General features: G+C 39.5%; 2 protein-coding genes across 6 annotated transcripts in view; one reads left to right on the forward strand and one right to left on the reverse strand.

The window, feature by feature from the left end:
- Window positions 1-94: 94 nt before the first annotated feature.
- On the reverse strand, window positions 95-8517 carry LOC110376290 (translin-associated factor X-interacting protein 1). The gene is made up of 11 exons (XM_021334706.3): window positions 7132-8517; window positions 6019-6156; window positions 4335-4516; window positions 3430-3605; window positions 3228-3354; window positions 2993-3101; window positions 2743-2909; window positions 1959-2154; window positions 1710-1862; window positions 507-684; window positions 95-412 (listed from the first exon to the last, which is right to left on the reverse strand). The coding sequence occupies exons 1-11, from the start codon at window positions 8077-8079 to the stop codon at window positions 243-245; spliced, it is 2544 nt and encodes an 847-aa protein (XP_021190381.3). The 5' UTR covers window positions 8080-8517; the 3' UTR covers window positions 95-242.
- Window positions 8518-9355: 838 nt separating this feature from the next.
- Window positions 9356-15629, forward strand: part of Ranbpm (Ran-binding protein M) — a 37023-nt gene continuing 30749 nt past the window's right edge. For 2 of the 5 annotated variants that reach the window (XM_049845411.2, XM_049845412.2), the window contains exon 1: window positions 9356-9597. In XM_049845411.2, coding sequence (XP_049701368.1) covers window positions 9384-9597 — 214 coding nt within the window. In that variant the 5' untranslated portion in view covers window positions 9356-9383. The remainder of the gene's footprint in view (window positions 9598-15629) is intronic. The other 3 variants (XM_049845413.2, XM_049845415.2, XM_049845414.2) reach the window with 2 other exon arrangements.

Here is a 15629-nt window from a genome sequence, read left to right on the forward strand (position 1 = left end):
ATTCTTCATCCATTCTTGGGGACTGGGGCTCTAGGGCTAGGGCTGTATGAGTAAATAATCACCAAAAACCGATTAAGAATTATGAAATTATGAGGAAATAAAAAAAAAATACGATTACTTTTAATTTCATTTTTTTTTCTTATTGTGAACCTTTCTGCACTTGGAAATTAACACCTCCTGTAGATTAAGTTTGCCATGTAGTCAACGATTCTTTGATATCTTCAGATGAATCCAATAATGTATTACTTGTATGTTCTGCGATGAGTACCTCTATATCGGGGCCCAACACGTTCTATGTCACCAGCGGCAAGCCTTGTAGTTAGGGTTTTTAGAGGTATTGGGGGAATTATATTAAGTTCTGTGGATGGATCGGAAAAGGCCCAACGAATGTAGCGCTCCATGCGAATATGATCTAGGGAAATAAGTAATGTAATAATTAGAATTATCTATAACTACCTACATACATGAACATTACACTCAAACAAACGACAACTTATGAAAACCACCTATAGCTGGATCGACGATGGCAAAGGCTCGCTTCACGTTCTCCACAGAGACAGTCTTGTTAGCGGCGTGCTTACCACCGAGCTCAGTCACCACCTCCCGGATGTACTTGTCTTGGGCAAGCTGCCGTTGTCGGAATAACTCACGAGCAAACTCCACGCGATCGAAGCCCTCTTCATTCTAAAGAGAAAACAAATGTTTCAAGGAGAACTTATTAGCTTAGCGTACAAAGAAAATCGTGGTGGCCTATTGGGCAGAGCAACCTCACAAGTACCTATGAGGGTGTGGGTTCGGTTCCAGATCAGGCAAGTAGGTACCAATGTAGGTAACTCTTCTAAGTTTGTATTTAAGCATATTTTCGACAAAATAGGTAGGTGTGTGTTTAAGCATATTTTCGACAAAATAGGTAGCTGTAGGTACCTACTTCTGAAATTACTATTCCACATAAAGGCAGAAGACCCGAAGTAGGCAAGACGGCGCCAGCGCAGAGACCCAGTTTTTTTTAGTTTGTAGTTAAGGTAGAAAAAAACATAAGCGAAGAACAAAAATGCGAATTTTGATAAATGTTGATTGATTGTGATAAATGTGTCCACAGCCTTTTTTGAGTGCTGGATGCGATGCACCCCTGACCTCTGTGGGCAAGCGTCGTGTCGTGATCAACGCTCAATCCATCTCTGTGTGAGAGCCTGTGTCCATCAGTGGGATAATAAAAAGGCTCATGACGATTAACTCAGGGGCCCGATTCTCCTAATTTTACTTAAGCGACATACGATTCACGTTCGACTCGGTTCGAATGAGATCCAATCCCGACTCGATTACGATTGAAACGTATGTGGGCCACATACGTTTACGTAACCTATTTTTTCTTTGAAATAAACGTTTTTATCCTTTTCTGTCATTCAATAATGAATCATTTTGACTGCAAATGATTAACTATTGCAATATGATTGCAGAGCAAACTACCGTATAGACCAAAATCACCAAAATAGCAGACCAATCGCAAACCAATCGAATGTCGTTGGAATACGATTGGTCTTAAATTAGTAGCAGAATGCCCGATATTGTTAAAACTGCTATTGCGATCATATTGCAATTCGATTTCTTTTCGATTTTGACATTATTAACTTAGGAGAATCGAGCCCCAGGAATGCAATGCAATGCAGCGTTGACACAAATGCAAAAGTGCAATTACGTAACCAACCAACCGTTTGAAACAGTTTATCCAAGTTGACTTCGTTGCTATTGATCTTCAGTTTAAGCTGCTTACGTACGACGTCCATCAGGTTCTTGATGTCTACTTCACTCTTAAGCGGGAACGTTGCTTTCGAAATCTTCTCAAAGTCTTCTATTGATATCGTCTGTAAACGAACAAGAAGTAACAGCAGTACCTATGAGATTAGACTACTAGTGATTCCAAAGGGCAGTCGATCGGGCGCGGGCACACAAGCTAGCACCTCGTTGTCCCTGGCGTGCCGGTAGAGCGCGTCCCGCAGCGCCAGCCAGTCGGCGCGCAGCCCCCAGTAGATGCGCTCGCTGAGGTGGCCGTGCAGCACACCCCAGAACACCTTCACCTGCGGCTCGTCAAGCATCTGCTCTGCGCCCGCGCACAAGTTGTACGCCCACTCCGCGCGCACTGACGGCTGCTGGTACCTGACAGATACATATATTACGCATGCTAATATGTGCTCTACAACATTCTACAGAAGAGAGAATCTACAGAAATATGGTTGCATATTGCTTATAAAATACACAAAACCTACGTATGTAAAGATACAGTCTGTGATAAAGGGCCCGATTCTCCTAAGTAAATAATGTCAAAATTGAATAGAAATCGAATCGCAATGTGATCGCAATAGCAATTTTAACCATATCGGGTATTCTGCTACTAATATAAGACCAATTATTGTATTCAAACGACATTCGATTGGTTTGCGATTGGTCTGCTATTTTGGTAATTTTGGTCTATACGGTAGTTTGCTCTACAATCATATTGCAATCGTAAATCATTTGCAGACAAAATGATTCATTATTGAATGACAGAAAAAGATAAAAACGTTTATTTCAAAGAAAAAATAGTGGAATGCCACATACGCTTTAATCGTAATCGTTGTCGCTTAAGTAAAATTAGGAGAATCGGGCCCCAGTTGTATGGTCGAGATGAAATAAGGTAGGCACTATATTAAGGACATGGTTAGCGAAAAAAACTAACAGCTATAAACTAATAGTGTGAAGTAGTACCTATCTTCAAAATACTTGGTAACATAATCCTGCATGGACATGTCGGTGCTGTCCATCTTTCCGAGCCAGATGTCGTTGATAATAACGCTTATCTCCCGGCGCGACAGCCGCAGATTGCGCACCTTCCCCTCATAACGAAGATATGGTGGTATCACGGGATCCATACCCTAATAAATAAAAATAACAAGAAATTGTGACTGAAAAGAAAACCATAACTAGGCTGATCCAAACTTTTGTTGTTCGTTCTTACAAGTCCATCGAAATGTTCCAAATGATCACTTTCAGCAGCGGGCCCCAGTTCTTTTAGCAACACTCTGAGTGTATCTCGTGAAGATAGACCCCTGGCTAACTGCCACCACCTGGATGGATATAAATCAAATGGACATTTAACACAAATATCAAAAGAATACCATTCAATCATAATAATTTGAATGAACTGTACAGTGCGGAAGATAAGATTTAGTTAGATAGAGTAACATATTGACCTATCGCGGCCGCCGCCAATAAAGTCAGCGCACAGCTCCCACTGCGGGCGCGGAGTGCCAGCGCGCTCGAGTTCGCTGCATCGCTCCTTTGTCTCAAACAATTCTTCTTCGATCGATGACTTTAACGCTGCAATAGTAAGGCAACAATGAAGCAACCACTAAACGTATTAATAACTTTAAATAAAATTTGAATCTAACTGACTTAAAAGTCGTCTATTGTTATCACGTAAAGATTTGTATTCTTGTTCCAGCTTGTCCAAGGCCTTGGACAGATGGTAGTACTTGGCCTCCAAGGTGTCGTACTCCCGCCGGGGTACGGTGTCCGCGTACTCGTCCGTCATCTTCTTGAGGTCTGTCTGCGTTATAGATAATTGTTCCCTAGAGAAACACCAAAGGTTCTTTAATTAGGTAGGTACTCCGCTGATGGGCCAGAGATAGAATGCGTTTGACTTTGAAATAGGTGAGTAGAACGCAGGTACTTAACGTTTCTGAAGGATTTTATTAATGGAACAGCAGGTAGGTATTAAGCCCCCACATTACTCATTGGCCTGTGTTGGGCCAAGCTTTGCAATGCACAATTGTAGGCCACGATCAAATGGTGTTTACACATTGGCGCATGGCTCATTGCTATCTGGCAAACCACTTGCGAAGGACGTCGAAGTAATTCTAGCTGCGGCTATTTATTTGTATATATATATTTATATTATGCTACACTACTATATTTACTACTATATTTATTTTTACACGCAACACAAAAATGTACTATCCTCAGCGGCAGGTGACGAACTAAACATTGGCCGAATGTGTAAACACCACTCGCCACGCTGGGCCACGATTCCTTTGATGTGTGCCCCAAAAACCGACAACTCGCCGAATGCACGCCAAAATTGACAAATGTCCGCCAACATACACCAATACCCCGTGTACACATTGGTGATGGCGTGTATTGGCCACGCTCTTGGGCCAATGTATACTGGCTTTAAACTTGTATAGCACGTTCTAAAACGTTCTCAGGACCTTTATAGTACCAAATTTTGTTTTTTGGGTATAACTCTTCACTTCAATTTGTGTAGCGTGTATGGCCGGCATTTAGTCGGACTTAGTTACCTGCATCTGTCGAGAGCTATCCGCAGCACGACGGGGTCTCCGTAGGCGTCGTCCACCGGGTACGAGCTGCCGTCCAACTCTTTGAGCTTCATCTGCAGCGCCAGATTCTCAAAGTAAAGCGTGTAGCGAGCGTCTCGCTCCTTCATCAGCGTCAGGTAGTCGGAAAACTTGTCGTCGTTCAGCTGGCCAACCAATATATTACTTAGGCAACTTTGTGTGTTTTCACTACAAGGTTTTTGATATCTAGATGGTAGAAGGATGGATACATAGGAACTTTTCTTTTTAACGACGTCAAAAGTCATCAAATGACCCCTTCCGCTGTGGGTTAGCAGCGGTGAGGGAATGTCAGAACTGTCAGGCTTTACTGACTAAAAACCGTCGTGGTCCGTCATAGGCCTTTTATGTAGGTACCAGGGCCGCGGTAACTCTTTCGAACAATCCCGCAGCCCCGGCAGGCCTTGGCCCTGCTGGCCCCCCTGGGGCTGCTGACATCTCTAGGATACATAGGATCTTATTCTTTGTTTGCAAAATATTTTTGCCCCTTAATATGCAGCCTTTTGTAGTCTTAACAGAAACCGAGTGCCCCGACGGCGACGGTCCAGTAGTGGCAAAGTGCGACTTCTGTCAGTGCTGTGCATGAGGCCTCCGGTTACAGTGCTTCGAGTCCCGAGCTGTGAGTCTAGGACCTTAGTGATGACATACACTCCTCGAAGGGCAAGTTTAGTCTGGCGAGAACTATGCCTATCATATAACGTAATGTGCTCGAGGTCTCGGGTTCGATTCCCGGGTCGGGCCGAAATCGCTTTGTGGGTTTTCTTAAACGTTTACATAGTATCCCGTAGTTTGGAAGTTGGTGATTGATTCACCCGTGCTACGGAGAGCACGTAAATGTCGGTCCTGCGCCTGGGGAACATACGATTCACGTTCGACTGCGATCATTTTGTCTGCAAATGATTGTACAGCAAACTACCATATAGACCAAAACTACCAAAATAGCAGACCAATCGCACACCAATCAAATGTCACTCGAATACGATTGGTCTTTTATTAGTAGCAGAATGCCCGATATGGTTAAAACCGCTATTGCGATCATATTGCGATTCGATTTTGACATTATTAACTTAGGAGAATCGGGCCCCTGATCTCTTTCCGGTCGCGTCGGATTGCCGATTGCGGGTTATGAGAGTGAAGGAATAGGGAGTGCACCTGTGTCTGCGCAAAATGCTCGAGCACTATAATATGACCTGCTGCGCAGCTGGCTCTCCTTAAAATGAGAACAGCCGCCGTGGCCGAAATCGGCCGTGGACGCCATTCATTATTATGACGTAATGTAGGTGCAACATGTATTTGTGTAGGATAAGTACAGAAATTAGGAAAAACAAACCCATTGTACCCCTAAGCAGCAAACCCAAAGTTATACAAAAAAGACAACGGGTGGACATAAAAACAGTATATTTAAAAATATATAACAAAATATATGAACACCCACAACTATGTGTAATTGGCATATATATGCGCCCACAACAAGCGGCTGGCGAGTGCGTGAGCTACGACATAATAAAGCAGAAAGATAACGTTAATATAAACACAGTGTGTGGCAAGAGCGACGCACACATATTTACAGTTAATATTTACAATGAAGGAAACATCACTATCCTGAGAACATTTACAGAAGGGTACACACCTTCCCCATATCTTTCTTCAGTTTGCTGGTCTCAAAAGTCAGTTTTAAGTTTTGTTCTCTGAGATCTTCATTTTCCTTCAGTAACTTTTTAATTTTATCATCTCTCTGTTTCTTTGTCACAGATATACCAAAAACTCTCTGTGAATTGAGTTCAGTCTTTATTCTTCAAGTCTCAAGTTTCCTTATTGAATAACATTTTAAAATATCAGATGCAACAACAATTTAATTTATATTTTTTAAAAACAAATTCAGTGTAAAGTATCTTCAATACGTAGATATATATATCACCGAAAAATAACAAGACTCGTAAGTTGATCAATTTTCTAGGTAGTTGATCAACTCTCGGAAAATAATGAACGGCAGTTAAAATGTACTATTTAACGCATTGCATTTTAGCTAATTGGTCAACTTAGGGTACCTAGCCGTAATTTAAGAATTAACTATATTGCTACAAGTAAAATCATCCACAAATGGGCCAATCGTTGCCCAGTGTACTATTTGACGGTACATTATTATCCGCCACTTAATATACTTTTCTCTGATTGCATTAGTTATAAGCATATAAGCATGAGTCTTTTAACCAATCAACGTACACCTCGCCTTTGTCGGATGATTTCACGGCAAGGCGCCGTAAATTAATCAACTTACTAAAATACATACGTTAAATAGTCCATTTCAACTGCCGTTTGATATTTTCCGAGAGTTGATCAACTACCTATTAGAAAATTGATCAACTTACGAGTTTTGTTATTTTCCGGTGACATATATAATGAGATTGATGAGAATACCCTATAGAGTGCAGACAAAACTTGAACTATAATCATAGAGCATGACTGATGTGAACCTAAATAATTTATACTAAAACAGCAGTAAAATGTTTCTTAGGCCCAATGTAATAGCACTTATTTTCAGTAGATATATTGATTTGATACATTATATATTTAATATGTAAACAATTGATAAAATGTAGAGATAACATTAATCTTAAGTTTCTACTATTGCTGATGATTATGTTGTATAATTATTTCTAATTAATAAACACATAAATCATTTTGCAATATTTTAATGTTTGTTTGAAGCAGCTTTAGTGTGACTATCCATCCAGATCTGCACTTGGTTCTTAATGAGAGAGATATCTGCGCCATATGTCCTGCAGCAGCCACCCACATACCTAACTCCAACATCCAGCCAATCGGGCACAAAGTGAGCGAGAGCCTCGCACTTGTCCCGGTCGATCCAGCCTATTTGTGGGTTGTACTTCTCTCCAGAGTTGGGATAAGTAATGAATGGAATGGGTGAGTGCTGCCTATCATCATTGATGCCCTTGAATAACTTTGCGACTATTTTAGGTGAGCAGCAGTTCACACCAACAGCTACCAGTTGATTTGGGTTCATATCCCAGCATTTTTTAGCAGCTGTCTTGAAATCTTCTCCATGAGCCAATGAGTTCTCATCTTTACAACTAAAACTGAGCCAGCCCCTCATTTGAGGGTACTCTTTTAGTATCCTTACCAGCATCTCAGCTTCCTTAAGGCATGGAATAGTCTCAAAGGCTAAAAAATCTACTCCAGCTTCAACAAGTGCCCTGATTCTAGGCATGTGCCACTCCCGCATGGTGTCCACTGGCGTCACGTCTGCGTAGTTGCCGCTGTACTCGGAGCCGTCATGCAGGTGTGCGCCATACGGTCCGATGGAGCCGGCGATCAGTGGAGCCTGCGGGACATGCCCGCTCTCGCGACATTCTTCTATGTACGTGTCTCGGGCACGCTTCGCGAGTCCCACTGCATGCTTGATAAGTGCATACCCGTCCTCAGGAGTAACGCCAAGGTGTTTGACAAAGCCGCCAACTGATGCCTGATAAGTATTGGTCATGATGACGTCGGAGCCTGCTCTCAGGAAATCCAGATGTGTGTTGACGACATCGTCGGGGTGTGTTTGTAGGAATCGAGCACTCCATAAAGGGTCTCCATCTGCAGTGGTGCCGACATGGCACGACAGCTGCGTTGAAAACCCTCCGTCAAGAACTAACACCTTCGGAGCTACATCGCCGGTCGCCGACATTGTGCTTTATATAGAATTTATCAAATAAATTTTTGTTGTGCTATGCAATTAGGTTTTGACTTTGAAATTTACAAAAATACGTATTCACGAGTTATCTATTCTAATCGGAATTGAAAATGTGAATAAATTGCCGCTGCCGTGATTTGTTTGTTGTGATTTTGTGACGTTTTGATACGTAACGAACGAAAAATGTCAGTGTCAAAAATTTTCTTTAGGGATGTATACTAATCTGGGTCGCCGGTTTTAGCATTTAGCTTTTTTACGATTTTGTGTTGGAGACAGAATTTAAGCACGTGTAACATGTGATAAGAATATACACTTTTAGACAAATCTAAAATGTCGACTTCTTAAGGCTTTTTTTAGTTTCTTTTTCTGTCAAAGTTATATAGGTTTATGTGCAAATTATAATACATACAGTGTTCTTTTTTAAGTGACGAGGCACTTGGATATAAGTTCAAATGTATAATTATATATGTAACAGTGTCTCATTGTTGACCCAAATAAAATAAAAAAACAAAAATTATTATTTTGTACTTACATCTTGAGTAATAAATTGTGAAATGCGTTTATCACGTATTAGTATCGCGCAATCATATGCTTGTTTTATCTCACTAAGGATTCTGGAATGTGTAATTGTTCCATTTATTAACTTTTCAAAAGCTTCTCTATAAATCTGCAAAAATAGCACACAATAATAAGAGACGCTACAACGTGGACAAACAGGTATTCAGGCAACAGAGGATTCTGCTAAGTTAGCATTGAAACTTACTGCCAAAATTTCATCACGATGTGCTTGTTCTACTTCAAATAATTCGCTATCTAACTTTTTAACGTTTTTTAATCTTCCTGCTATTTCAGTTTCTATAACTTTGACGTATTTCGGGATACTGCTCATAATAGATGTTAAACAAAATAATCGAATTTCCAACTTGTATACTATACCACCATCGATCACTATAATCTCTGAAGTGGTTTGTTGTGGTTGTGGTGGCGATTATCTTGTTATCTCCTTGTAGGTTTTATTTGAAAATCCAAAAGAATTGACTTGTTATCGCAGTGTTTATTGGCATTTGCAGAGGTCCTGACCCAATGAATTACATGTTTATACCCCATGTTTATGATTTTGATAGAGTTACGGTTTTTACTTTAATTGCATTTATAATATTAAATTGCATTATAACCATAAACTAAACCGTAAATAGCGATAACCGTACAAATCTTATTGCACATGATATTTGGGTCTTGTGCTGCCATCTTTCGAAAGCTTTAAAAAGACTATCGTTTCGTGACGTCACTGACATGACATGAAATTACGGAAATTAGAAATGGCTGCGATGGGTAGTGGACGGGGAATGATGGATTCCCAAAATCAAGTGCAAAGTGATACTGTAGATCGTTTAAAATTGCTATATCCAAATGTGAACGAAGAGGAAACCCCATTACCAAGATCATGGAGTACTAAAGACAAATTCAGCTACATCGGGTTGTCGCAAAATAATCTACGAGTCCATTACAAAGGTAAGAACTTTCAAGGTTTGTTTATGGATTTGTAGATCGCAAAACTACTCGTCAAAACATTTTAAAGCAATGCTCAACTTATTGACAAGAGTTTTGTTTAGTAAAATATTACATTTAAGGCGTCTGACGTGTCATAACAGCTTGTAGTGCGGTGACTATCGTTGCAGTAGTCAAACAAAGAAATCAGCTGATCGTGTATTTTGTAACAACATGCTAGGAATGAAAGATAGCTGAAGAAGTGGTTTTTGTAGAAATAGGTTAAAATGCATCGAGCAACACGTAAAAGTCGTTATTCTTTGTCTCAGGCGACAAATCCATGATAGAGTTTACAAGGTCTCCTCCTCTAAAATGGCAGACAAAAATATGTATATACATGTTCATGACTACTTGTTTGTGGCATTCTTTTATTTAGTTAATATGTAATCTGTTACAAATACTGGAAAGCAATACAATACTTATATTTACTAGTTCTTCGTGGTTTATTTCAATTTCAATATGGTAAGAGACAAATAATGATTGAAGTTTTTCTTCCTAGTTTATTCTATACTGATCCCACTAATATTGATCTTGGTTATTCTACAACTAAGTATACATAGAGGCTACAACTTTCAATTGTGTTATAAATCACATTGTATAACAAAGGAATTTATGTTTTACTTTTTTCTACTACTGATAAATTAATTTTTTGTAACTTTCTAACAAAGCCTTATTTTTTATTAATATAACACTAAAGAAATAAGCTCTTGCAGTAAATACTAAGTTCTGTGGGTTCCCCATACTACTAAAGCTCAATAACTACTATAACTAGAATCTACAAATCAGGTCTTTATTCTGCTGACTCTAGTTATCAAAACTGTTGTGCAAATCTATCAAGTTCATACAGTTGCATAAATCTGTAATGTTATGTAAATGTATTCACCTGTCTGTTGGACCACGGCAGTTCAAGGTCTACACTAAAGAGGTTATCACTACTATCATAGTCAAACATGCGTAAAAGCCATAACGTTCAATTACTTGTAATATCATACATCACTTTTCGGTTGAGGAACTTGTAGCTAAGTAACACCAGCATGGATCAATCAATCATAAGGTTAAGCACTGCTTTTGCTTGGTCAGTTCACGGATGGGTGACCATATTGTTCCATTGTTAAAGGTAGTCAAAAGTTTGGTTCTCAGCTACAGTTAGACTAGAAGCTGAACCTAACACAGTTGGGAAAGGCTATTCAGATAATTATCATACATCATTTCTTTAAACCTGTTCTTGTTTCTTGATTGATAAAAGAAATCGTTTGTGGCTGTGGTTAAGATATTAAGCATTGCAGTGGCCTAATGGGTAAGGAGCCAACCTCTTAAGTATGAGTGTGTGGATTAAATTCCAGGTCAGGCAAATATCATTGCGACTTTTCTTAGTTTCTACCAATTACTGTGAATATTTGGAGGGCACATTTAACTGTAGGTCTCAGCTGCCATTTAACATCCTAATGTGTGAAATGACAGGAGATATATATCATTAGTAGGTTTGAGATTGGTCTACTTTAGAAAAAAAACAGCAGACATTATGATAAAAATGCTTCACATAAATAACAAAACACAAATTATTGATTTCTGACACTTACGCGAATATTAGACATTTAAATAAAACTACTTTTACGGATTTTATAGCGGTACAAATTAAATTGTACTTTACTCACTTTAGCTGCACTTGCTATCAACGACTCAACAAGTTCTATTTGCTAGTATATTGTTTACATTTAAAACAGTGTTAAAGTTAGGAAAGCTAGGTGTACAATAATAATTAAAATACCCAGTACCCATCTTACTGCAAGCAATGCTTGGATTTTATCAAATGATTTTGGTCTGTTCTTCTAAAATGGGCGAAAGCTTTCTGCCCCATGCTTGCCTACTCCCAATGTTTATTTATTTACTTATCAGATTCAGGACCTGATAAAATGCAGTTTACTGCTATTTTTAATGTGCATAGTTGGATTGTTTGTTAAGCTCTCTTGAACTTTGATTATTCCAAGGTTCAAGAGACGAGACATACAGAAATGATTGAGCCAAGTTACAATAATACACTAATAGTGGTATATTACTCGCAAAACTGCGTGTAATGTATGGATCGCGACGTAGCTTGCGGGTAAACCGTGATAAGTGTAAGTCGAACGCGCCCCTTATCTCACTACACTATTATTATTATACTGCCTTTACATTAAAAATTATGAGCAGTGATTATAAACAATGCTTACGTTTACCAAGCTTTCAGACTAAATATGGACTATGAGAACCAGTCAGTTACCGAAGTTATCAAATAGACTTGTCATGATCAATATGCCTTTTTCATTAGGGTCAATTCCCACTGAAAGAGCAGCGGCCGGCAGCGGCCGTAAGAGCACGGAAAATGTAAGAGCGCGGCGCGGTGCGGCGCCGCGCTCGCGCTCAATCCCTTGCAATTACGGCCGCTGCCGGCCGCTGCTCTTTCAGTGGGAATTGACCCTTATCGTTTCTCAACTTTTTCATCATTCATTCATTAATGATTTTGATTTCTTGATGATGAGGAACGTGATAGTTGGTCCCGCTTCTAGAGTCGTATCGGTACAGCGAGCGTCCTCTTTTCCTTTTCCTCTCATACAGAGTATACATGTTGGCGTTATATCTTTGGCGTAGTGTTATTGAAGCAGTTGTGAGCGTTGTCGAGAGGTACAAACATAAGCTGATGTGACGGTAGACTGCCAATGTATGGTGATGATTTATGTACTCCTGAGAGGCCAGTGATGCGATGATGTATTAGATTGAAGTGTTCATAGAATTGCCTGGTCGTATGTAAGGGTAACATGAAGATAATTTTTGCCCACTTATGTTAAAAAAAAAAAAATTATCCTTACCATTTTACAAAATAGTAGAAGGTTCTTTGTGCTACCGGTCACAGTCCCTTCATTAGGGAACTTTCAGCGTTTCCCCCTTCTCCTCGTCGTGAAATTGTTATGCGCTAGGTGAAACATTCAACAAAATTATTATGGCTTCAATTAATAGACTATATTTTCCTACAATTCATTTGGAATTTAATATGGAAAGCAAACTTAAGTTTTATGAAACTACTTTTGGATAACGTTTAAGAATTTTAGTCTATGTGTGTTTTCGAAATCTTTTAAAAATAGTCTGAAGTAACAATAAATTTTCATTATTGTTAAAAATTATATAGGTCTGCGTTTCTATTTTGTATGAACGATTGCTTCAAACAAAAAATTGCTTTAAGAATTGAAGCATGTCCCAAGTGGAAACAGTAGAGCTAATAAAGTTTTATGATTTACAGTATTGAGGAACACGTTTGCATAGACACACGTTTGTCGAAGTGCATGTCGAGTTGCAGAAATTCGTGGTGTAAGGGGATTGGCGCTCGGGTACGCTCGGGGCCCTTTATCGACCGGGGCCTGACGCGCCGGTTGTTGACCGACTACTGCGCTTGCAGTGTGCCCGGCCCCGGTTCACGCCGGTGCACTCCGCCTAATTCCGCGTCTAGACTTGGGGCAAGGACCCTGGGGGTGCTGACAATGCAATTTGTACCACCTTTTGTTGTCTGCTGGCATTAATAATCTCGCGTAGCTTCGCTAATGCTCCTCCTCCCACTTGAGTTCGTTTACGTGCTATTTGTACACAAGTGAGCGCTGGCAATTTGATTTTTGGCAGCACTTTTGGATGTTTGTAGTTCATGTAAATTTAATAATTTAATATTTGCAATCGGCAGCGCGTTATACCGTTACGCATTAAGAAGAACCCACTCTGACGTTGCATGTACTTAAGGTAGACCTAACTTTAGTTAAGACGCAAGCGAACTGGTCAACTGAAACAAATCAGATGTCATAGCCGTGAAGCAATAACGAGTTGATGATGTCGGGCTTGTTCTTCAATAAAACTGATTTGTAATTACTTCGAATCATGTGGGCGTGTGTACTTAGTAACTTTTTTATAATACTCACTACGCGTTTATATTGCTCTTCTGTGTGAACTTCTAGGTCACATGAAGGTGTTCTGTCTGACATTCGCTAATTCTGCGTATTTCAAGCTATTTTTCGGGGATGTCGGAAAAATTGGAGCGAAGGACCCGACGGTCAATAGGGCACCAGGTCACCGCTAGCTCAATAAACTTAAGCGCATCACACTTAATAAATTGTATTAAAATGTAACGAGCGGTATGTGGTACGCCTGCGCGCTCCAAGATCAAGACTTAAGCACTAAGCTCGCATGTAACTATCTCGCGAATCATGGCTTTGACTGAGAAATATTTCAGTGTTTCACTGACAAAAAATAAATATAGTTTGGTATATCCAGTCCTGATGCGAGAAGCTGGCAGGTCCTCGTCCCCGGCACAATGCGAGGCTAACGACCCACCAAACCTGTTAACCAACTAGTTGCTCTAGGCTGATCGCTCATGTTGTCCACATTGCTTTTTGTTTGTTTCCGAACTCATTCTACTCTCGCAGTGAAGCTTTCGCCTGTCAACGAGCTTTATGCTTCTCCACAATGTTTTGGACAAATTCTGCTAGACCTATTTATATTGTTTCATGGGACTGACTTCAATATGGATTAGGTAATTACAAGCTTAGATAATAAAGTAGTTCCACGCATAAGTGTCTTGTCTTAGTACATAAAACAAATGAGGGTTTTCAATTAAGTTGTGAAAACAAAGTGACAAATTGTTATGAAACGAGCTGTGTGCTGTTTCTATGCGAAGCTTCGCAAACTTTATGAGGATTTAGTGTGCACAGTTAGTTCATATGGCCGAGTGTATTGGTAAGGTAATGTGTTTATTGAAGACATTCTAAACAACTTTGTATAAACCTGATTTGATAAGTTTGCTTTTACTGAATATAAAGTTAGGTAGCTGTCTCTTCACAGTTACAAAGTTGCTGAAACTTTGAACCAAATCTAACTCGTCTTTGAATCTTTTAGATCATATGACATTCAATACACCATTGAATAGGAATGTATATAAAAGATATTTTCAAAAAGGTTGGTTTCAATTATGCTGCCTTATTGGCACTGAATCCTGAGCGAATAGTGTTTGCAACAGATCATTACAGTGCATAATAATTCTTTTTCCGCAAACAAAGACTGGCACAACTTTTAACTCATTAACAAGAGCAGTTTCAAAAACGGTTTAAAAAATTCCCATTTGATATTAATTTCTGATACTGAGTTGACTCCTGTTTGGTAGCCCTTATTTTCAACAATGTTTGTGGTAGGAGGAGAATTCGCAGCCCAGGGACATATGGATAAAATCAATAACATTCGCAATAGAGCCGAGTATTATATTATGTGAGTGAATACCGTGATTGCACTTATTGAGGGGTTCCCACAGCATTCGCTTTGTGTCAGATGGAGCAGAGAATTCAAGATAAATTCGCTTCAGTTAATTCAAGATACGTTACATGATGAAATCGTTTTCGATATATATTTCAGAAAGCATCTGATGTTATAAGAATGACAGGAATATGAAATACAATATGTTATTGGTCCATGTTGTTTTTTTATTGCGACGGGAAACATGGTTGACAATCCCTACTATAGAATTGTGATTCGTAAAGCCTTGGTTGTGAGCAGAGCGTGCCGCGCCGGTCTTGTATAGAGATACCGTATTATGACGCGCTCACTGCCGACCAGTTTCCGACCTAACTGTACAATGCACATTACGCAAAAACTCCAGCCTTTACTCGTAAAGTACCAAGTAATCCATTAAAATAGTTCGAATCGAAACAATACAATTGATAAATTGTTAACGAATAATGAATGAATGAAACTGTTAACCACATGTTAACAGTTTAACAGTAACAAGTCGACTAAAACCGATGGCATAAATAAATACATTTGAATAAGTTAATGAAACACGTTTTGACGAGGCAACTGGTCAGGTAGTTAACAATATTTACTCGTGCGACAAAAAACAAGCTACAACCAAGGTTCCTGAGAGTTATGCCCGATTCGTCATTTTAGTGATTTGGCATCCATAAAAAACGTGTCCCAGTTGGTCATTCAAT

The sequence above is a fragment of the Helicoverpa armigera genome, chromosome 15, assembly GCF_030705265.1.
Source record: "Helicoverpa armigera isolate CAAS_96S chromosome 15, ASM3070526v1, whole genome shotgun sequence".
NCBI classification, from domain to species: Eukaryota; Metazoa; Arthropoda; class Insecta; order Lepidoptera; family Noctuidae; genus Helicoverpa; species Helicoverpa armigera.

Excerpts from the sequence above, each read along its gene's own strand:
- LOC110376290 (XM_021334706.3), bottom strand. The coding sequence starts at position 8,079 with ATGTCGGCGACCGGCGATGTAGCTCCGAAGGTGTTAGTTCTTGACGGA. Across the intron at positions 3,606-4,334 it reads ATAGCTCTCGACAGATGCAG|GGAACAATTATCTATAACGC; the intron begins GTAACTAAGTCC and ends GTGTTTCTCTAG. Across the intron at positions 2,155-2,742 it reads ACCAAGTATTTTGAAGATAG|GTACCAGCAGCCGTCAGTGC; the intron begins GTACTACTTCAC and ends TGTATCTGTCAG.